This window comes from Xyrauchen texanus, chromosome 43 (genome assembly GCF_025860055.1).
Source record: "Xyrauchen texanus isolate HMW12.3.18 chromosome 43, RBS_HiC_50CHRs, whole genome shotgun sequence".
NCBI classification, from domain to species: Eukaryota; Metazoa; Chordata; class Actinopteri; order Cypriniformes; family Catostomidae; genus Xyrauchen; species Xyrauchen texanus.
This window is the reverse complement of record NC_068318.1, coordinates 30,665,024-30,689,862: the sequence shown is the minus strand read 5'-3', so window position 1 is coordinate 30,689,862 and position 24,839 is coordinate 30,665,024. Positions and strand designations below refer to the sequence as shown.

The 24,839-nt window shown below is 40.6% G+C and overlaps 1 protein-coding gene across 2 annotated transcripts in view; it reads left to right on the top strand.

Annotated features, from left to right (window-relative positions):
- The first annotated feature begins 2,201 nt into the window (after positions 1–2,201).
- LOC127636232 (tetratricopeptide repeat protein 28-like) overlaps positions 2,202–24,839 on the top strand; it is a 326,436-nt gene continuing 303,798 nt past the window's right edge. The window contains exons 1-2 of one of the 2 annotated variants that reach the window (XM_052116671.1): positions 2,202–2,478; positions 15,299–15,586. In XM_052116671.1, the coding sequence (XP_051972631.1) occupies positions 2,449–2,478; positions 15,299–15,586 (318 nt within the window). In that variant the 5' untranslated portion in view covers positions 2,202–2,448. The remainder of the gene's footprint in view (positions 2,479–15,298; positions 15,587–24,839) is intronic. The other variant, XM_052116672.1, reaches the window with a different exon arrangement.

Sequence of the window (24,839 nt, the reverse complement as noted above, 5' to 3'; positions counted from 1 at the left end):
CTCTGAGAATCAGCTTTCAATACACAGTCACTCTCAAAGAAAACCAGGTCACCACAAACTCGAAAGCATCACTTACGATACAAGCCAAAGAATTCAGGCCTGCCAGTGAGCTGAGTATAGTTCCTACATCACCACGGCCATCTGTTACCACACTGTTGTCCCGGAAGAATGAACCTTCCGTAGTCCCAACAGACCCACCAAAGACAACACTTCCCTAGCCTAAACGAAAAGGTGAGCTATATAACTTATTGGAGATCTGTTGTAGCCTAATAAAATCTTGTAAATGCATTGTACTGGCAAGTTTGAAATGTGTCAAGGCTACAGAGACCTGCATTCATGCCGTTTACACGTCCCAGCAGAACCCTGTATCACTAATTGCACTGACATGTAACCGCATATTCCACGTGCATGTAAACAATGAATTGATCGCATCACCCTAAATTCAACTGATAACAACTTTAGCTCACTTAGCCAAACTGATATATGTTTATTCTCATTCTTGCCCAAAAGATCTCAGAATTGGATGAGGATAGTCCCGTGCATTCACTGTTAATGGACTTCTATTACAATCCTATTTCACTCTCCCACAATCTGAGAACTTCAATGCACATTCCTGGTCTCGTTGTGAGGCATCAGTGCACATTATTCAAAAACAATTGACTCTTTTTGGTATCTCTTCTATTTAGCTGCTCAACCCCTTCAACAGAGGCCCCACAAAGCCAACACTGGAGGAAAGACAAGATGGGAGAGCGACATCTAGTGGACCACAGGAGCAAACTCATGAGGATGAACTCCAAACGCTCAATGAGGAAAGATTCTCCAGACAAGAACTGCCTCAGGAATGATGCATAGTAAACTCCAGAGAACATTTCCTGGACTAAAACGTTCATAAAAGCCATTACAACAAAAAAGTAGCAAAGTACCATTAATATATTCACATTCAGAAAGTCTGAATAGAGATATTGGATTCAACACATTAGATTATAGACTGTTACAAATTAGACCATGTTTTTTATTAAAACCTGAAATAGCATCTTAACCAAAGTCTTTCTAGCAAGTCTGTCGGCCATCTTTGGAACGCTCTCGGGAGGCTATTTCCAGTCATGCCAGTTCAGCTCCCATCTACTTGAATGGACAAAGGCCAAAATCTCAAAAACAGTTGGTCAAGATGACGATCAAAGAGCTTACTTTAAATCTGCAGTTAAATCGAACAAAACTGGTATCATAAAGTGTGCTTCTTTACCTCATATTATGCTAAAACACAATTTCCCAGGCTTATATGGCTAATGCGCATGCGCGTTCTTCAGTTGATTGACAGGCGAGGCCTGTATCTAAAAGGTGATTGGCTCTTTTACCTGTGAGGCGGGACTTCCTTTCCACATCTGTTGACCGCTGGTCTCTTTTTGAGCACACTAAAAATTTTGGGCATGCATAAGATGATATTTTGAGGGCACAAAAATGCTCTGCATGTGCAAGATTACATTTTGAGTGCAAAAAAAATTTCAACACATGCAAAATTATATTTTGAGCGCACTAAAAATGTTGTGCATGCACAAGATAATATTTTGAGTGCAAAACCAATTTTCAACACATGCAAAATAATATTTTGAGCACACTAAAAATGTTGTGCATGCATAAGATGATATTTTGAGGGCACAAAAATGCTCTGCACGCGCAAGATGATATTTTGAGTGCAAAAACTATTTTCTGCACATGCAAAATTATATTTTGAGCGCATTAAAAATATTTGTGCATGCACAAGATGATATTTTGAGGGCACAAAAAGTTATTTTGCACGTGCTTGAACTCGGTTTTGTAAAGCAATGTATCTTCTTGCAAAGAAACATTTATTTTGAGCAAATGAAAATCAGTTATGCGCTTGGATAAAGTTTTCTCAGAATTCTGAAATGTTGTTTTCTCCTCCAACCCAAGTGCAAAATACATTTTTGCGTGCTCAAAATAGCATCTTGAGCACTCAATGGTTTTTTTTTGTGCGCTCAAAATGCACATTTTGCGCTCAGAATTGTGGCACTAATATAACGCCATACTGTTGGCGCAGTCATTGCAGTGCATCTAATGTTGCGGACATAATAACTAGTCACAGTAGGTAACTCAACTCCTGTCTGATGTCACAAATAGTAACTGAAGCCCTGAACTACCGAAACCATCTGAACCGCCTCTACCGGGAGGAGAGAGAGAAATCCTACCAGAGAAAATTTGACAACATGGCGAACTTGCCTCTGGAATAACAGTTTTCTGAAGAGCCGCCGAGCGTTCCTGCAAACACTGTGAATGAACTCATTTATGCAATCTGATTAATAATCTTCATAATCTGAATCATAGCGCAGTTTGGTCACGGAAACGAAGCTTTTCCTCATGGATTCGGAGAGTGTAGAGGATCATGGGATGAACGTTTGAAATAGTTTTTGGATAATAAAGTCGGACAGGATGGAGAAACAAGGAACAAGACGTGAAAGGGTAAATAAACACTACTTGAGAGAAATGTGAGACTGTTAATGGTAGTTTTTAACAGTGAAAAAAAAAAAATAATATATATATTTTCAGTAAGACTGTCTTTCCTGTTTACATGCAACAGGATGCTTCATTAAGCCGCATATATAAATATAAAAGTCAAGTTTGAATGCTTTCAGTTTGCTGTAGGTTTTCTATACTTTGCAGAACACTTGTTATTATGCAACTGTTGATTGCAATTAAATAACATGTCATTATTACTTATTATTAGATCAGAGTTACTGTGTGGCTTTCATGAGATGCTTTATTGCCCTGAAAACCACACTGTCAGGGTAGTTTTGAGTTCAGATGTTGAAGCAAACAACCGAGCTGAGAATAAAGATTTCTGGATTGAACACCTTCTTAGTACCTTTATGAATAGTCATAGGCAATGCTGGTAAAGCTTGGTGGTTAAAGAGCTGGGCTGGTAACCCAAAGGTTGTAGGTTCAAGCCCTGCAAGATGAACTGACTCCATGAACTGACTCTTAAAGGAATAGTGTACCCCCAAATTTAAATTCTCTCTCAGATGTTTATGACTTTCTTTCTTCTGCTGCACACAAATTAAGATTTTTAGAAGAATATTTCAGCTCTGTAGGTCCTTATCATGCAAGTGAATGTGACCAAAACTTTGAAGCTCCAAAAAGCACATAAAGACAGCATGAAATTAATCCATATGTCTCCAGTGATAAAATCCATGTCTATCTAATCAGATTTGGATGAGAACAGACTAAAAATATCTCATTTTCAATATAAATATTGGCATCACCAATCTCCTTGGTGATTTCTCGATTACTCTACCTATAGCACCATCTAGCGCTCTGTGCATGCATAAAGCATGTGATCGAGATTGAAATGGTGCTAATGTTGATGAAAAAAACAGTTTTGACTCATCCCTCCTTTAATTAAAAGCAAAATTCAGCACTTGGAAAAAGTAAGGCACAGTCCATTAACGCTAAAATACTCACTGTTTCAAACATACAGCCAGAAGGCATAAACAAAATGCTTGTTTACATGTTTTAGTGCGATAAAATTGCTTACTAAGCTTTTCTGTGTACATTTTTATCCAATATTCACATTTTGTTGCCATGACAACTAGTGGCCGACATTGTCGGCCTATGTTAGCCTTTCACCGATATATCGGTATCGGCATATATGCTTACCGATATGCGCAGATATGAAGTACATATGATGCAGAAAACAATGCTTTAGAATTGATGTCATTACGTAGTTTGTCCAGCAGAGCGCGCTCCGATTCCATTGCTTACAGAGCTGACTCTGAGCTGATGGTGGCTTGGCAGACTGGGCGGATTTAAGCGGTGCAGTGTAAAGCGGTGTCTTCATGGTAAGTTGCTAATTAGTCTAACTGAAATACATACTGGAAAGTTAATAAACAATGACCCCATCATTTTCCCTTTTCAATATAACTAATATAACGTTAACCCTGTCCCTGACAACCATGTCACTCCTGTTTATCACATCTGTTTGCTGTTAGCCAGCTATAGTTTGCCAGTGCAGTCAGTAATGTAGCAGATTGAAAGGTAAATATCAGAGCATCTTTTTGCAGCTCAACAGACAACGGTGCGGTGGTGGATTGTGTCTGTTGAGTGTTGATTTCACACTACGTTGTTACTTAGTTGGTGAGACGAAATGCTGGTCCATCTGTTACTCTCCGTGACAACGAGCTTATAGCTAACTAGCTAACAAGGTAGCTACTTTCATTGCTTGTCAGATGAGTGGAAGCTAACGTGTAAACATGTATTCACCAAACTGTTTTGTTCAGGATTCACAGTTTGGTACCCCCTTCAACCGAACAATTCCAGTCATTGCATTTACAAAATATAATATTTAAAAGTTTCCCCAGAACTTGTATATCACAATACGGTGTAACACCGCTGCCGCTGTTTATCTCTTGTCTCGGCTGGTGTAAATGCTTCTTACCTGCCAATAATTGATTGACAGTATTAATAAAATCGGTGCACAATCCACATAGAAAATATCTGTTTTCATTCCAGCTCAAAAATGAACTATATCAGCCACCATAATCGGTAATTGGTGAATTTTCCTCCACTAAAATCGGTCTCAAAAATCCCCTATCGGTCAGGCTCTAAAGACAACAAACCCTTCTAATCCCGGCATTGTAAATAACTTTACACAGATAAGGTTAGTATGTGATTTTATCACACTAAAATCATGTATGTAAAAATATTTTTTTGTGGTAATCAACATTCCACCACAAATGATCTCGACTGAGTTGAACCCATCCGCATTTGGGCGCTATATCACGAAAAAAGATTAGATTTAAAACGTTAAAGTCCCCCGTATGTATAGGTCAGGCAAATGAGTTATCGTTTGAAAGCTTAGAATTGAACTTTTCAGAGAATAACACCACTTTTGCATTTATGTTACACAAAATAAAGCCTGAAATCATTTGCTTCACTAGCGCCCCCTAGATGTAATGAGGTAGAAATATGAATATGAATACAAAAGTCTCTCACATGGCACATACATGGGCAAGTCATATATCAAATGAAAGCTCTCATTCTCAGGAATGTGACTGTATATGTTTATTTTGTTGCCTAATACCACAGTTCAAATGATTGTCAAAGAATCCCAAAATGAAATATGATTTTTAATATGTCATCAAATAGATATGTGTCTTTTTTGTACCGATCATTGCTGCTGTAAACCCAAATAGATAAAAACTTTATATCTTTAAAAAATGGCTAATTTTTTAATTGTCTGTGACCTTGCTTGGCTGACTAATCCAGTGTTATTTCTTAGATGTCCAGAACAAAATATGCCATCATATTTTGAAAAAAGCATGCTAAACACATCATCCACCATTGATGATGACATGTTATACGTCGTCACACAGATGAGGATCGCAGCTTTCTAATGACATCTAGATTGAGCTTCTAGTCCACTCAGAGGCCGAGATATTCAATAAAACAATGAGAGTGGTGCATAAACTGAAAAATTAGAAAATTTCTACTGACCAGCACATCTGTGAGGGCTAAAATGCATTATAGCGCCACCTACATTTCAGATGTGTACATTGTGACGGAATGTTATAGGGAAAAAACTATTTTTCTAGTGCTTGCTGCCAAAAAGTAGGTTTCTCCCCTTTTACTCCCAATTTGGAATTCCCAGTTCCCAATGTGCTTCATGGTCACGTAGTGATTCGCCTCAATCTGGGTGGTGGAGGACGAATCCCAGCTGCCTCCACGTCTGAGACCGTCAATCCGCGCATTTTATCACATGGCTTGTTGAGCACGTTACCACGGAGACATGGCGCATGTGGAGGCTTCATTCCATTCTCCGCAGCATCCACGAACAACTCACCACGTGCCCCACCGAGAGCGAGAACCACATTTTAGGGACCACGAGGAGGTTACCCCATGTGACTCTACCCTCCCTAGCAACCGGGCCAATTTGGATGCTTAGGAGACCCGGCTGGAGTCACTCAGCACGCCCTGGGATTCAATCTAGCAAACTTGCGAACTCAAGGGGTGGTAGCACCAATTTTTTATGGCTAAAATTGTCAGATAATTATCAAATTAGCAAAAACCGGTATTCAAACTGATAAAATGCTCCTGGAACACCTGCTATAACTTTCTCCCTTTTTTTTGTATCCCTGATTCTATCACTGGCCACTGTGGTTTTCCAGCTAGAGAAATTCAGTTTTAACACTTTATTAATCACTATAAATCATGGGCGACACATCTACAGACGTTTCAGTAGAGAAATGTGTTACCATTGGCTGATTGCTGTAATTTAGTTCTGATGTCGTGCATGGTAAACCTTCATTCCCTAGCAGAACACTCTCAGTTGTGTGAGATAGTAAGTGTGTGCTTCACAGTATGGAGGTGCTCACATAACATTTGCAGAATTTTGTCAAAAGTTACATCATGTTGTCATCCATGCAACCTCCGGCGTGGCTATTCCCAATAGACCAGGACATGTTTTGTGGTCCTTTCTGACGAACCAGATGTTGAGCTGCACCTGTGTTTTCTTTAAAATCACACTGGGAGAATGCAAAAAAAAAAAACTCTCGGATGACAGACACTTCAGTGTAGCATGGCGGTTTCCACAGAGTGAACAAATGATATTGTATGAAGTGTTTAGTGGCAATAGTTGTCAACCATCAACAAATCTCAGTGTCACAACTGAACGATAAATGTCTCCCACACCTCAAGTCACAAAAATGCTTCCTGATTGCAAAAATATCAAGCATTAATGAAGATTAGAATATATCGATTGACCAAAAATTGCTTTCAGACTTATTTTGTAGATCAGCAAACAGTAGCATAAATTACAGTCGATGCTGGTTTAAACATCTATGTTTAAGTTCTATGCAGTTCCAGGCAGTTTTATGCTTTTACATTTTAATTGTGAAACTATTTAATTATTTTCTTTGCATGTAATGTTCATTTAAATGTTAAATGTTACAAACGTTTTTGTAAATACCATCCACGGTCAGAAATTAAGGGGGGTTCAGGGCAAAATATAAAAAAAAATCCCCACAAAATTAATTCCCCTCTATTTAGTCCTAATTATACATAATATTGTTGTAGGATTTGATGTTGATTGAATTTATGCATAAAGCTGCACTACGGAACGTTGTGCTCTCTAGCGACATCTGTGGTTGAAACCTAAATTGCAAGCAATCTGCTGAAGAACACTTCACACGAGTCGTGTTTCGGCACTGTTCTTCTGCGTTTGAGCTTACCTGTACATCACCTGTGTGTGATCATGGCTGGGAGATATTCAGAGTCAGTAGTCATAATGTGCTATTTTCATGTTGATATTATGCTATTTGATTAAACATAATATTTACATATTTTCAGTTAATTAATTTCCACTTATAGCGCTTTTCTGACACTCGCTTTTAGGTGGAGAACAGGGTACTTACATAGAAGACTGCTTTGCCTACTAATAATGTTTGCTTCTTATCTTATCATGTGGCTTGTTGAACGCGTTACCACGGAGACCTAGTGCGTGTGGAGGCTTCATGCTATTCTGCGCGGCATCCACACACAACTCACCCTGCGCCCCACCGAGAGTGAGAACCACATTATAGCAACAATGAGGAGGTTACCCCATGTGACTCTACCCTCCCTAGCAACCGAGCCTGTTTGGTTGCTTAGGAAGCCTGACTGGAGTCACTCAGCACGCCCTGGATTCGAACTCGCGACTCCAGGGATGATATTCAGCACCTTTACTTGCTGTGCTACCCAGACCCCCTATTGAAATATACTTTATTAAACATGACAATAATATGCATTATAACGATTGCAATAATACATTTTATTAATCATTTATTTAGCAGAATGTTATAATGGTTACACACTAAATACACTAATATGTACGTTACTGTGCTCTGAAATCAGTAAATTGAGATGATTATACATTTCATGGCATAACGTGTACCTATAGTAGCTTTTAAACAAATTTATAAACAGACAGACTATTTGCTTCGCTGTCCTTTTCTGCATTCTGCATAACGCAGTGGCTCATTTTAGCTTATCGTAGCCCATTCTGTCCGTTTCACGGCCGACACATCCGCCCGCTCGGTTCTCCCGATGGCCAGTCTGCCCCTGACTGGCCCCAAAGTGTGTCGGCCCACCGGGAAAATGCCCGGTATGCCGGATTAACAGTCATGCCCTTGTTAACAGATAAACATCCATCTAGACTGCAGCGGTGCTGTCCTAAACTGTGTGAAAATGACTGACTGAACTGAACAGCGTGGTTTCCCCAGCCGGATCATGTGACAGCCAGCTATTCTTTTCTGTGTTGGCAGACATGACGTAATTTTGACGTTTTTTATGCACTCAAGCAATAATGGCATTTTGTTCATTTTGAACCCAAAAAATGCAGCTTATATATTAGTTCTAAATTTAAAATATAGCTATTCATATTGAGAACCTGTGGTCATCAGTGGATTCCATATTCAACAAATTTGGATTACTTCTATAAAATGCCCTATTCTGGTACATCACATCAGATTTGTAAATTAAAGTTAATCTTCTCTAATAATGATGCACTCGGTAAGTTTTTGCCAATTAAAAATGTTTTACATATAAAGATACCTAATGATACAAAAGGCATAAGTGGTTGCTTCAGAAAAAGTGCTTTTTCGTATCGCTTCTACCTTTTAAAACACTATTGGTTAGGTTCAGGCATTGATAAGGTAAGGATGTCTTTTTTAACTTCTCATATTTATTTTAAAACACTAATGGTTCGGTTCAGGCAAATGTTTTAGCTTAGGGAGGTATGGAAAAAAAGAGATCTTAAAGTCACCTTAAAACCACGTCTGAATACGGCACCATTTTACTTGCTTTTAGCGCCCCCTAGCTGGCCATTTCACTGAAAACCTGCAGCCAAACGTGTTATACAGCACATACATTTTGAATTGCAAAAAATGTTGTCATGTTCATGTACATTTTATGAGACCAGGCTGGTCTTATTTGCCTAGCTTTTACCTGGAGACAGACAAATACCAGAGAAAACCACGAGATGTTTAGTTGACGTCTGTTGCACACATAGTGTAAAGTCTAGCCGATGCCCCGCGGGCCTTTCTGACTGGGCATCAACCTCCCCATCGGCCGTCCTATGCCTGCCAGAGGAGAGGCTTGTTTTCATTTTGCGTGAGTCGGAGGGGTGAGCTCAGGAACTGGCATACAGACACAGGGATCAGCTTTTGCTCAGTCTGTCAAAGGAACTATTCGTTTCGTGGGGCACAAGAGGATTCCATTGTATGAATGTGTGTTGGCATGGGGGTGTGTTTCACCGTTCCCAGACCAGTGGGTACTATGCTGGCAGGGTACCCCCTCACAGACCCAGATATTTTCATTTTCTCCTTAAAATGTGCCTTTAGGAAGCCACTAATGATAAAAAAGCCTAATGTGAATTTGGTATTCTACTAGATCGTATTGTAAATAAATGTTGTCCTGCCAGACTTCTATAGGCCATTGCGCCTAGTTCATAGTGTGAGCTGTTGTTGTATGTTGTTTAAACCCATATTTGGTGACAATCACTTCTTTAATTGCTTTAAACCTGTGTTGAAGTTTGCTGCAGGGCCGTGTGTACGTGCCGAGGCCTCTGGTGTTATTGGTCTGGATTTGTAGTTCGAGTTTATGCTCAGCTGTTTGAAGTGAACAGGTCAGTGCCGGCAGCGATTAGACAGGAAGAACGAGGCAAGAGGGGGAAACCTTTATATATTTTACCCAAATCAATTTTCACACCACAGTCAGATAATCTGTTGTCCTCTGGCTGACCCTGTGCTCTTCCTAATAACACACACACACACACACACACACACACACACTGCAATGTGTTATCATGAAGCTTTTAACAGGTGTTTGACAAATCAAGTGCAATATTTAAAGGAATAGTTAACCCAGAAATCATTTCTGTCATCATTTACTCACCCTAATGTCAGTCCGAACCCGTTTGAGTTGGACATTTTTTTATTTAAAGTGAACGCTGGGATGTCATGCTCTAAAAATGACAAAAAAACAGAACAAAAAACAGTAAAGAAAGGTTAAAGTAAATAATACAACTCACGCACTATATTCCAAGTCTTGTGAAGCCCATGATCACTTTGAACGATGAACACACCTGTTGAGACACAATCCCCCCGCACTCGGTGGTGACATCACTCTGCTTACATTTAATATATAATTTACTGTCTATAAATGCAATGAATGTTAACAAATGATACATCTTTTCAAAGGTCAAAGGGTTCAACATTGATATCCGATCTCTGTTTCATGATAGCAATGATCCAGAAACAGCGATTGAGTTATTTGTGCAGAAGTACAAATGAAAACCTGCGATATCAAAACGGGACTTTTATTATGAAAACACGATCGTCAGATGAATCCAGTTCAACACGCTTGGGTCAATCGTCCCTGACAAGCGTTCATTAAAAACATGCAATAGCACTTTTTGTCCATAAAAGTGATAAATCTGAGAAATATTGATATATTCTCCATTGTTTACATGAGATCTCGCCTTCGTCATCGTTCTTCAACAAACTGCGATCTGAGCAGCATTCATGTTGTAAAACTGTATATGATCTGATATATTAGAGTCTCGTAAACAAAACCAGCCTGTCTGCAAAGACTATTTTAAAAAATGTGGCGTAGTTTTATTCATAATAGTCGAGCAGTGCAGTCAGATTTAGTGTTGTCTTGAGAGGCGGAGCTTTCATTTTACTCTGAACACTTCCAGCGATTTTACAGAGATAAAAGCTGCAGGAACCTCATTTATTATTCGATCATCTTCAAATTTGAAACGTAACTTCTTTAGAGTCGTGGCTTTGAGAACATTGTATTTCTGGGTTGTCTTGGCACTTTTATTATTGTTTTTTTTTTATTATAAAAACATGTTCTCATAAAATATTTCTATTACTACAAACTTCAGCTTTTTTAACTTAAAAAAATAACAAAATATATTAATTCTGAAACTTGGGAAATAAAGCCCAAAGTGTCTTCTTTCAAAAGATACCACAACTGTGTCCATAGTCCAAAGGGTCCCGTAAATACAGCCACTAAAGTTCAGGTATGTCATTTTCATGGTTTGTGCTCAATAATGGGGTGCGTATCAACAGTTTAAAGGAATGTTCCGGGTTCAATGCAAGTTAAGCTCAATCGACGGCTTTTGTTGCATAATGTTGATTTCCAAAAAAACAAAATTTAGACTCGTCCATGATTTTATTTAATAAAAGCTAAAATCTGGGTTACGCGTGCTCTTCAGGACTCGTACCCCTGTCCTTTGTATTGCTATTGCACCACTCAATCACCGCGCAGTTTGATCTCGCTCGAACAAGCTTGCAAATGTAGTTTAGATGTCATAAGATTGTGTGCATTGTGTGCGTCAGTAAGTGTTTATGAACTGATAATCTGCCGTTATACTTGTGATTTGTGTGAACAGGATTTTTTTTGTGTGTACATGTAGTAACGGGATTCTTTGTGACCAGGTTGGGTTTTATGTTAACGCTTCCCACAAATAGCTAAAAATGCTATTAAATTAAAAGAGGCATTTCCAATAGTGGTCTCAGAGTTTTGGGTCCCACTTAGTATACCGTGGTATTTATGGTACAGCAGAATCTTTTCTGGTTGATGTCTACCATCACATGGGATCCCGCCTAGCCCTAATTTAGCATGTTGATTGTTATGTGTGTGGTCGGTTTACCGCTGTTATTTTTGAAACGTTGCATGAAGTTTGAGTTTGACGTGTGGCATATGTTAAGTGTTTGTATAGTGTGTGTGCGCTGATGAACTTTGTGAGGTCTTTTCTCTGTTGTCTCAGCTGAAGATGACCGCGGTCTCCGTCTCCGCACTAGTGTGGCCCCGTCTGCTCAGAATGACCTCCACCAAAGTGCTCATTATCTGAACATGTAGACAGCCGCCAACATAAATACTGCTAACACTGTTATCTGTGTCTGGCCCGGGATGTGTTGCATGTAGATTTTGACAGACTTTTCCTGAAAGTCCACAACTGTTGGACGTGTTCAGACCTCACCAGGGAGCAACAAACATTGAAAAAGGCAATCATGACAGATTTGCAGTTATTTGTGACACATGAGCAGGGCTGGACTGGTAATCTGGCATACCGTGCTTTTTCCCGGTGTGCCGACGCACTTTGGGCCCGATCAGGGGAGGACTGGCCATCGGGAGAACCGAGGGATCCGGTGGGTCGGCCGTAATAAGCTAAAATTAGTAGCTGTGTTATGCAGAATGGACCACAAAACCGTGCCGCGATATGCAGAAAAGGACAGCGAATACCCCCCCGCAAAACTTGGCTCTACAAACATTCTAGGAAATGCTGTGTGTGTGTGTGTGTGTGTGTGTGTGTGTGTGTGTGTGTTTGTGTATGTGTGTGTGTATACTCAAGTGTGACCTCAAGGATATTTGCTGATTGGGGATTTGAGAGGGGGAATTGGAATAATGGGTTAAATGTTGATTCTGTGAATATATGTCTTGTGTTTCTGTGTCAGTTGTGTGAATCAATAAAAACTGTTAATTGGATAAAGAACGTTTCCAAATTAGGACGGCACATCTTTCTTTCTTTTTTTTACTTTTTGGGGATTTTCCATTTGGAACACCCAATTCCCAATGCGCTCCGAGTCCTCGTGGTGGCGTAGTGACTCACCTCAATTTGAGTGGCGGAGGACGAATCTCAGTTGCCTCCGCGTCTGAGAGCATCAATCCGCGCATCTTATCATGTGACTTGTTGAGCGCGTTACCGCGGAGACATCCACTGCGGCATCCACTGCGGCATCTAAGCACAACTCGCCAAGGGCCCCACTGAGAGCGAACCACATTATAGCGACCACGAGGAGTTTACCCCATGTGACTCTACCCTCCCTAGCTACCGGGCCAATTTGGTTGCTTAGGAGACCTGGCACGGCCTGGGATGCGACTCCAGGGGTGGTAACCATCGTCTGTACCACTGAGATATCCAGACAGCACAGCTTCTTAAACGTTACATCTGTACACCAACATTCATTGATGTAAAAGCACGTTCCACCACCTCTCGTTTTCCCCGTTAACTCCGCATCTTAACAACCTTCGATCTTAACAGCTGAAAGCCCGGGAGATGTTACGCGCTGTCCGGAATGGTTTCACTCATATTGGCCAGCTTTCTGTGAAGCACAAGGCCATCCGTGGCGCCATCTTGTTTTCTTTACACGAAAGACATTTGAAAAGTAACACAAAATGAATTAAATTAAAATGATTAGGGTATGGAGAAAAGTTTCCAGTCCAGTTTTAATGAGAGCTTCATGTAACAAAAAAGTTAAAGATTTTATAAAAATCAACCCCTGGGACATGAACGTGCCCAAGATGAATCAACACCCTAATGCTTTCCTGAAGAACTTGAAAAGCAAAAGTTTTGTCTGAAACCTGTGTTTATAAGAGTATTGCATATAAAAGAGTATCAGCGTCTATCGATCTCTGTGTTAATAGTTTAACTTGTGCAGAAGTGCGTGATGACTGAGAGCCTGTCTGGAAGTAATTACCCTGGTGTGCTATCCCATAATTCCTGCACAAGAGAAGAGGGGTGTGGCATGTGTGTGTGATTACAGACTCTCTCTCTCTCTCTCTCTCTCTGTCCCTTCCGTTTTTCCCCCGTCGCTCTTGGGAATCCTCCAGATGTGAAGCTCTTAGGTGGCTGCCCATAAATTTCCAGTGTTTTTCTGAAGTCAGCAGCAGCCTCTGGTGTGTGTCTCCGTGAAGAATCGACCTCACAGCCAAAACAATGAGCACATCCTTCTGACAGCATGTGGTTTTGTTGAGCATCACTCATTGCATGTGCTCCATCTCACTTTTTACATTTTAATTGGTGAACTATCCCTTAAAAAAACCTTTTTGTTCTTGTTTAATGTTTCTCCAAACCCAGTTTAATGTGCAGAATTATCTATAAGTAAAGGCGGGCGCACGCTGTACGATTTTGGCCACGATTCTGGCGTCTGAGACAAATTTCGGGAATCCTAAAGATTTCCTCGTCGCAGGGCAAAATCGGCAATCTTACGACGTTCAGTGTGACATGTTCACTGACGGACGATTAATAGCCTTTGCGATGATCTTCAGCCTCCGACGAGGTTTGGGCAGTGTCTGAAATTTAGCATCGTAGCCGTTTAGTGTGACTGCTATCCTCTCTCGCACCTCAACTCGCTTGGAAAGAAACCTGCTCCGTGTCTGCACCACCATAGCAACATTTGTGCCCAGTTATCACTCTCCTCGAGCCTTTTCAATGCTTAATTTCGTTTTTTTCAGGCCACAAGTCTTTTATTTCCCAAATGAATATTTGCTTGTGGTAGCTCATTATTCCTGTAGGCTTCCTCCCGCACTCCCGTTCATTCTCAACATCTGTATTTCCTGTATTTGTGATCAGGCTGACATATTATGGGCCTATTTGACGAAATTCATCTTTCTTGTAAATGTGAGCCTATGCTCGTGATGGACTGGTATTGGAGCAATGAAAATGCTGATGTCCCGACTTCCAGAGAGAGAGAGAGAGAGTGAGAAATTGCTCCTTTGTGGTGGGCAAATTTCACCGTTTTGCATCTATTCTGCAACATTCCCGTAACGTGAGTCACCGTGGCAGGGCGGAGGGCGGGGCCGGGTCGTGAGTCTACACACCCGGTCCCTTATTAGGCTAATCAAGCCTCTGAAAGGGATAAAAAGGCAGACTGCGGAGGATGGTGCAGGAGAGAGAGATTGTTTACGGACATGTCCGTCATGTGTGTGTTTGTATCTTTTGTTTTAGTTTATCATTAAAATATAATTTACATTGTCAAGCCGGTTCTCGCCTCCTCCTTGGCCGTCTAAATCCCTTTACAGTCACGTTCACTGATCGGGACGATTGGGACAACAGTCGCCTACGATGTATATCGTGCATTCTGACATTATGTCATACAGATATATCATTCATATCGTACAGTCTGACAAGCAACAATCGGAAAGGACTATTATAAACCGTACAGTGTGCACCCGCCTTTAGTCATATGTAGGTTAATTTCCCCAAAAAGTGTTCACAATTTTTACCAGGCCAGATTTTTCACCCACTCTCTGACCCTAAAGCCCAAAGTACACTTCCATTAGACGCGAACGCTATCCGTCAGCGAACAGGGCACTTGACGCCTGCAATTTTATATATATATATATACTCTTTAAATAGTTTCAATGTAGTTAGCACTATCCGTAAATTTCATTTTGATTTCATGGGCCTTTTAAATGGATAATAACCCAAATCTCTTCCTTTGTCCCTCCTTAACAGTTTGCTCTGTTTGGACCACGAGCGCTGGGAAGGGCAGTACACGCTGCAGCCGAGGGGCAGGGTCTCAGCAAGGCCGAGTTCATGGAGAAGGTTCGCAAAAGCAACGAGGCATGTCAGCTCGGAGACTTCGAGACGGCCGTGAAGCTGTATGGTGAAGCTCTGCGTGCTGACCCGCAAAACTGCATCCTTTACAGCAACCGCTCGGCAGCCCACCTCAAGCTGGGCCACTACCAGACCGCCCTCGACGACGCTGTCAAAGCTCGCCTCCTTAACCCCAAATGGCCAAAGGTAAGTGGGGCGTGGCTTTAACCTAAATCTTTTCAGCCCATCCTGCTTTGTCCTGAACAGAACGGAAGTTCCCTGCCATACCGGAAGCCTGTTGTTGTTGTACTGTCAGAGGGTTGTACATTCTCATTGTTTTGCTTTCCAGGAGCCGACAGAAATGAAAGTTTCATGATTTTGTATCTAAAATGTATTTAAACATATTCTTTATACGTTGAATGTTTCAAAGCATCCATTCATTTAAAGGTAAATGTGTTATACAGTTGAAGTCAGAAGATTACATACATATTAGCCAAATATATTTAAATATAGTTTTTATAGTTTTTCACCATTATGACCAAACAGTTCAATGTTTGTTTCATTAGACCAGAGGACATTTCTCCAAAAAGTAAGATCTTTGTCCCCATGTGCACTATGGTGGTTTTGGAGCAGTGGCTTCTTCCTTGCTGAGCATCCTTACAGGTTATGTTGATATAGGACTTGTTTTGCTGTGGATCTAGATACTCGTCTACCTGTTTCCTCCAGCATCTTCACAAGGTCCTTTGCTGTTGTTCTGGGATTGATTTGCACTTTTCACACCAAACTGTGCTCATCTCTAACTTCTTATCTTGCGTCTCCTTCCTGAGCTGGTACGATGGCTGCGTGGTCCCATGGTGTTGATACTTGCGTACTATTGATTGTACAGATGAATGTGGTACCTTCAGACCTTTGGAAATTGCTCCCAAGGATGAACCAGACTTGTGGAGGTCTTGGCTGATTTGCATTGATTTTCCCATGATGTCAAGCAAAGAGGTACTGAGTTTGAAGGTAGGCCTTAAAATACTTCCACAAGTACACCTCCAATTCAGTACACTTCCTACCAGAGGCTAATTGCCTAAAGGCTTGCCATCATTTTCTGGAATTTTCCAAGCTGCTTAAAGGCGCAGTTAACGTAGTGTATGTACACTTCTGACCCACTGGAATTGTGATATAGTCAATTAAAAGTGAAACAATCGGTCTGTAAGCAGTTGCTGGAAAAATTACTTGTCATGCACAAAGTTGATGTCCTAAACGACTTGCCAAAACTATAGTTTGCTAATATGAAATCTGTGGAGTGGTTAAAAAATTAGTTTTAATGACTTCAACCAAAGTGTATGTAAACTTCTGACTTCAGCTGTAAATATAAGCGACTGATTAAAAATTAAAAATTCTTTTAACAACAACTCTCCTTTTATACTCTCTTTTAAAACCGCAAGCACGGTTGTTCGTTCGCCGTGAAATATAAGTCCTCGGGCTTTGACATTCTTGTCTAATTTTTCAGCTTCTATATTTTTTCCTAAAACAATCGTCATTTTGCAACAACCATCAACAGCACATGTTGAATGTAAACTCGTATGCATATCTTTTAGGGCGGGGTTTTGGAAAGAGGGGGCTTGTCTAATTCGGTGACTAAATCTGAAGTTGCAGAACAGCTAATTACAGCACCTATTTACTTTTATTTGGGCTGCTTCTTGCGCTAAACATATAACAGAATCCCCCCGGAGCAACCTGGCGTTCAGTGCCTTGCTCAAGGACACAATGGTGGTGGCTGTGGGGATCAAACCAGCAACCTTCTGATTACCAGTTATGTGCTTTAGCCCACTACGCCACATTTAACACTTATTTGAAATAAAAAATACCTCAAAGTTATGAAACTTTTTGTCACTAGGCCTACATCGTACGTTTTCTTCTGTGTACTTTCTGTGTTGCCAATATATAGTATTTTAATGATATATTAGTGAAAGCGAGGTTTGAGAACTTTAATGAACCTCTGAGTTCACACATGCAGGATGCATTTGCATAAATAGTTGCGAAGTCCATTGTTAGCTTCCTTAACGACACACTCTTCAGTTATTTGTTGGCAGCCACGATGACCTGAGACTTTGCCAAATCGCCTCTTTGCTGTACACTTCTCTGGCATGATGCGAACACGCAGTCACAGCAGAACATCAGTGCAAAGTGAGCGGTTGAAAAATGAGCGCAGTAGCGGCGTGAGTTCATCTGCTCTTGGCAACGGAGAAAAAGCATGCTGCTCTACTAATAAACAACACACTAATTCATCAGCTTTTCTATTATGCACGGTCTTAAAGGAACAAACGCTAATGATGAAATTGCATTAATTATATATAGAGAAATGGATTGGTTGTTGTTGTATGTTGACCCACACAGCATGTAAGATTAATATGTTGACAAGATGAGAATTTCTCTGTTTGCGGTTCTGGCTCATTGATTTACTTGTTTAACAAATGTTTGTTACATTCTTTGGTTATTAAAATGACTAGAATTGTATTAAACCACAGAATGGTACACATTATGCATTTATAATGTCTTATATAGGGTGTTGGTAGCTCAGTGGTTAAGGATCTTTGCTGGGCAGCCCACACATATGTGTGCAATCTCAACAGCTTCACTCGTGATTGTTTTGTAATCAAACCAACATGCTGGTGTTTGATAGGAATGAAGGATATTGAAATGGCCTATTTTTGGGAGCCTCAAAACTCTTATGACAAACTCTCTGCGCAGACATGAGTGGTACCTCGGCTTGGTTTCGTTCTGACCACACAATCTTCTCCTCCCCAGCCCAAAGCACATGTGGCAAAACCCAAACCCAGCGAGGAACGTTAACCTCGGCATGCAGAGCTGTCTGTCTACTGCTTTTTGACTTTTAATTTGCTGCATGGAGCCTGAGAGGCGGGACGTTTTTGATTGGCAAAGAGAAGAGGGCAAAAACATGGGTTCCATTTTACTGAACCAAAATGTGTGAAATTGTTCTCTTTATGAGTAATGGTTTTATTTATATACAGTATATAAAGAAAAACTATGTTGGTAAAATATTATTTTATTTTTTTAAAGATGTAATTCATGGTTTAATGGTTTTTAATTCATATTTTGTTTAGTAATAAATTATAATTAATTACAAATATCTAAATATTAAATAAATCTACATTTTAATGAATGTTAAACTTTGTAGATTCTTTCTATTTAATATTTGAATATAATTTTATAAAAATATAACAAATATAAAATATATTATTTAATTAAAAAAAATGTAAATACAGCTTTTGCATCATTTCGAGGCTCAAAGTAAAGTCAGATGTTGTATAGTTCACCCACAATTTTTTATTATGTCATCACTGACTCACCATCATGTTGTTCCAAACCTGTTTGACTTTCTCCTGCGGAACACAATATGAGGAATTTTCACTTAATTCAGAACAATGGCAGTTGATAGAGACTAACTTCTAAAGCTTGAAAAAGGACCCAAATCTTTAAAGTAGTTTGTGTGACTCATGCATAATATTCCAAGTCTTCTGAAGTCATATGATAAGTTTTGGTAAGAAACAACATGTAATTTTAAGCTATTTACAGTGAAAATAAGTCAACATTTGTGTTCTGCAAAAAAAAAAGAAAAGACAATCGTACAGGGTTGAAACAACATGAGGGTGAGTAAATGATTACAGGATTTTCATTTTTGGATGTACTGTCCCTTTAATTCAGTGACCTATTATGCCCCTTTTTACAAGATGTAATATAAGTCTCAGGTGTCACCAGAATGTGTCTGTGAAGTTTCAGCTCAAAATGCCCCACGGATCATTTATTATACCATGTTATAAATGCCTCTTTTTGGGTGGAATCAAAAACACTGATTCGTGTGTGTCTCTTTAAATGCAAATGAGCTGCTGCTCCCCGCCCCTGAGGGCTGTGCCTTTACAGCTCGTGCTTCGGTTACTACAGCAACAACAAACCTGAACCAATATGCCTGACAGCGTAAATAACGGAGTTCAGGCAGGGCAGGACTTGGAAGAGAAGAGGCCCAGGATTTTACATAGCAACTGGCCCAAAAGTTGAGCGGGCCAGTTGCTGTCCTTTTCTGCATATCGTTGCGCCGATTTGTGGTCCGTTCTACATAACGAGGAGGCTAATTTTAGCTTATCACGGCCCATTTGGCCCATTTCGCGGCCAACCCACCTGCCCGCTCGGTTCTCCCGATGGCCAGTCAGCCCCTGATCGGTCCCAAATTGCGTCGGCCCACCGGGAAAATGCCCGGTATACCAAATTACCAGTCCAGCTTGTCCACGACGCCTTCAGTGGCTCTTATGTTCACTTTTACAGCCAACAACAGAACACTTATGAGACATTATTCTTCTCACTGTATCTGCTCCAGCGTGAAAAAAAATGGCGGACTGTGTGTCGATCACTCAGGGGAGGAGCTAAGATAATAGGGTGGAGTCCGTCACCAGTCGTGGGCGGGGCCTGCTCTAACGTGAAGTCACTTTTGAGCAGAAACGAAAACCGTTCATTTTGACACACTGTTTTTAATTCATAGAAATATAAGAAAGAGGAGTGGGTGGACTTTTATCATTGTAGGGTGGTTGTGTACACAATGCCGTATGTTCGTATGTGAATTGTACTACAGTAGTCGTGTTGTATGTTTGCTTTAGAGCAAAGATGAATGCTATAATATATTTGTTGTCTTGGTATTGTCTCATGGTACACAGTCTTTTTTATTTCTTCAGACTGTAAACTCACATCTCTGCCTGTGAATACAGGAAACGCCGGTTTGGATTAACCAGTTCCACAGTGCTCATTCTCTGGTCTCGGACCAAGCAGAATAAGTTTTGTGGGAACAGCCGGACTGTATCGGTGAGATTGTGCTTCCTTTTGGAACAGAATAGGAGGAAGTAGTGGGTGTGGGGCCGGGCTGCTGTTGTGTTGTGGAAATTCTGGATGAGTTCACCAGCAAACTTGTGTTGTGAGGACAATAAGTGCAATAACAGCTGCATTCCACTGACTTTACTGGCCTGAAATGCTGTAGTTTTGCCCTGTGACACATGCAAAGATTATATGACACTTTTCTGCCAAAAAAATCTAATTAAACACAATCAAACAAATGAAAGAAATGACTCTCCCCAGTGGAGGTTGCTCTTTTGTGAGCTTAATGGGGTTATGTTTCCATATCAATGTGATGTGGGTTCTGCATGTCGTGGTGCCGTTTTATGGTCCGTTCTGCGTAACGCGGCGGCTCATTTTAGCTTATCGTGGCCCATTCGGCACATTTCGTGGCCGACCCATCCGCCCGCTCGGTCCTCCCGATGGCCAGTCCGCCCCTGATCAGCCCCAAAGTGCGTCGGCCCACCGGGAAAATGTCCGGTATGCCAGATTACAGTCCAGAACTGCCTAGAGGAGACACATTCGAGATCCTAACCGGCCACACATGTAAATGTGGTCAATTGTCGACTTATTTGTAAAACAGCTCATTTATGTATGAAAGATATCATATTTAATAATAATAGATACTATTTAAAATGACTTTAATGAGGCCGTATTTTACATCTGACAGCGGAGCAGAAGGCACAGAAGAATGAGCTGGTTGTAGTCGTCACGAGAGGCCGTTGTGGAGTTGCGCTTCATTAACGTTCTGTCAGGAGAACTCGAGGACACTGACTGCCGGGCCGCTGAAAGAGGCAAGGCGTTATATTTATGAGTTGTTTGAGTGTTTGCGCCTGCGAAGATGCAGATTCAGTATGTTTTGAAATGATGGCTCAGGACAAGATGGCATGGTCTTGACTTAGCGCTGGGTGATTAGGGTTGGGCTACAGAAATTATATCTTGATATAAAGTTGTAATGGGTAAGGGATGGGCAAGGAGGAGGCGGGAACCAGCAGAACAGTCAACGTAAACTTTAATGACAGACTCGACTTAAAACGACATTGCGGCCGCGTGCGTCTCTCTCTCTCTCTCTCTCTCTCTCTCGAACTGGCAGCTTTGGCTCCCTGGTGGATGGAATAGCTCCTCCCCTTCCTGGCAGATGGCAGTGGTTCCTCCGACTCCCGGCGGGTGCTGTGTCAACTGCATCCCTCAGCGGACCGCCACGGCTCCTCCCCTGGTGGATGGCAGCGGTGAGGACTCCACGACAGCGCATCCCTCCTCCATCCCAGGTTTCTGCACCGAGGTAACGGGTAAGGGATGGGCAAGGAGGAGGTGGGAACCGGCAGAACAGTCAACGTAAACTTTAATGACATACTCAACTTAAAGCAACATATAACATAAAACACACACACACACACACACACACACACACACACGCACGGTGCCACGTGCGTCTCTCTCTCGAACTGGCGTCTCCAACTCCCCTTTATCTCACTCTCCTATTTCAGCAAAAAAAAAATTACGATATTCGATATATCTTGCTATTCGCTTTGAAATGGCTTTAAAGTATAAATTAGTCTAAAAAGAAAATTCTGCCTTATTAGACTTATAAGAATCATTCGCACTGGTCATGCTGTATATTTTGTGGTGTAGATTCAAAAGGACCGAATCAAAAGAGTCATTCGTTCAGGTATCGGACTGCACTGGTCATGCTGTACATTTTGTGGTTTAGATTCAAAAGAACTGAATCAAAAGAGTCATTCGTTCAGGTATCAGACTACGCTGGTCACGCTGGATGTTTTTTTAGCATTTAAAAGAGTAATTTGTTCAGATCAGGTCAGATTTTCAATGCTGTTTTAACCTTTTTGGCCTCACTGAATATCAGCAACAAAATATTATTTAATACAAAGTAAACACTCGATATATCAGTCAGCCCTACTGACAGCCCACGAGTGCCTCTGTTAAGTAATGTCTTACTATACCACAGTGCAATGCAATGCAAAGTGATGATACATGAGATGACGTGCATGCCGGGGTCATTGCAGTAGTCCTGCTGTGTCGTCACGACGAGGTCATGACCTGAGGTCGACTTTAATTAAGGCTCAATATCACCAGCTGCTCTGAGAGGAATATTTGCTTCTGTCTGGCCTTGCTGGCCATCCAATGCACGGCCCTCCTTCCCTTCCCAGCCTCCCATAGACATCCGTGTTGGCACAACATCCATGTTTTGCCCCTTTAGAGGGCCCATGGGAAGGAGAAGACTGTGAGAGGAACACTGAGCATCCAAACAAATGCGCCAGTCACACAAAAACACAGTGCAAGACCTCGCAGTCGCTTGGATGAGAGCACACTGTTGTTGTTTTTTTGCAGGTTTTTAGCCCTTATCTGTTTAAATGCCAGTTTCTTTGAGACACTGAAGAGCTTTTTTATGTCTTAATTATGTCTGTTTATTATTAATGTCAAACAAAGCATGCAAGGAGTGCTACTTGTGTGTATAATAATTCCCACTGGTGCTCTTTGGATAAGGGATACTCTGTTCAGATGCTCTAGTGGTCCAAGGCAGTCAGCCAGTAGCTTCGCTAGTTTTTAAATCAAGTAGCTTTTTAGTTGCAAAGCTACGTAGTGGTGTTGCGTTGAGAAAATCTACACCACTACATCATGCCTTGTACCCGGTGTTTAAACTAAAGATGTCCAATCACAAATGAATCGCTCATTTGAGTCGGTTCTTTACAATGAATTGGTCACACGTGATAGGAAAGCACCCTGAAACGTGCTGATGAATCATTTGTGCACGCTCTCACTTGCCAATAAGTGAGATCTAATCTGCCAACAACCAAGAGAAAGTGTCCAGGTGTATTTAGGAGAATTGGGGCTGTTTTAAAGGCAAAGGTGGTCACACCGAATATCAATTTAGCTTGTTTATGTTTACTGGACTTTGTATGACATTAAGTGATAAATGAAAACTATTTATGGCATTACTTTTGAAGACATCCTCACTATGCAACATTTTCCCCAAGTGCCTAAAACTTTTGCACAGTACTGTAGATGAATAGTATACTGTATGTATGTAGTTTTTATACAGGAATGTGCAAATAAACTGATGTTTAAATGGGTATTTACGGGAGTTTGCAGAGGTAAAATGTAAAAATAGTGACTTTAAATGTTGAACACATGAGTTTCTACAAGTAGCATGTCTAAATATTAGTTTACATTGTTGTTGTTTTTACGTGCATGCACCATTGCATATTGTACCATACTGTGTTGTACTAAACTGTAATATACTATACCAAGGCTTTGATAAACATCATGCAAATACATAGTTTAGATGCTTTGTCTATGATGGTATGCTTCGTGCATCTGCGGTTTAAAAAACATATGATGTAGCTTAAATGTAGCAAATTACTTTTGGCGTGTAGAGTATCTTGCTACTCTCTCTTCAGTGTAGCTTTTAGCTTAGCTTAAATAATTTTTCTGTTGAGTAGTTTGTAACTTGACAAGGAAGTGCCACGGAGGGGTGATGTTACTTGTTTGCCAGGCAAGAAAGCATGAGGTTTGCAAACATGGAAAATAAGGATGTCCCTGTACCGATATGGGGCTCAAGTACTCCAACACGTAAAAAGGCTCCAATACTAGTGTGATTATTAAACAGAAAAGGCTGCAATTTCATTATATGAATACATAGTCTGCATGTGCACATGCATATTTACATATTCAGTTGATTAAATCGCAGCATTTGCGATTTAAAATCATATTGTCACGTAGTGATCATCGGCTCTTCCGGGTATGTGAAGCCGGAAACCGGCATCTCTGGTTATAACCCGTCAAAATTAAAGCTCTTTCAAAATAAAAGCTCCATTTAAATGGACAAAAATGAACAACATAAATATATCACTACTGTATAGTTATGCAATACTCGCTGTGTTATATTTAATTAATAATTGTGCTGTATTTATGCTGTTGCGCAGCAGTTTATTTGACAAAAATAATTTAAATGTTGTATTTTAAGGATATATATAAAAGCACCTCATATGATAAAAATAATTCAATGTAATGTTGAAAATAGCTGGTAATGGTTCTCTTGTCATTTCATTAAAGTTTCATTCAATTCATTTATTTAGACATCATTTAACCATTGTTGAATATGGAATTTGGTTTTAATTTAAGTTACAATTGCTGAAACCAATAATGTCAGCAGGTCAGCTCGGAAATGGTAAGGTACATATTTATGAATAAAAAAACAAGACAGACTTTGTGCAAATTGCACGGAAATCATTGGCTGATGCTTAGGAAGGTCAGTGGCAATGGGGTCAAAGTTTAAATTATTTGAAATTACCGGAGGCAATGCTGCATAGACTTCAATCTGTTTGTGAACATGGACGCGAGTCAAATGGAAGCCGCTTGACTGAGTTTTTTACCAGGCTTAAGGGGTTTTCTTGTTCTAAAACCCCTTAAGGGGCCGTTCACACCTGACACGTTCTTGCATTAAAAAAAAAATGCTACTTTTTAACTGGTATGTCTTAAAAGTGTGGCGCTAATTGTGTGTGATACTGAAAAATCACAATACAAACAATTGCCATCTGTCTGACGAATG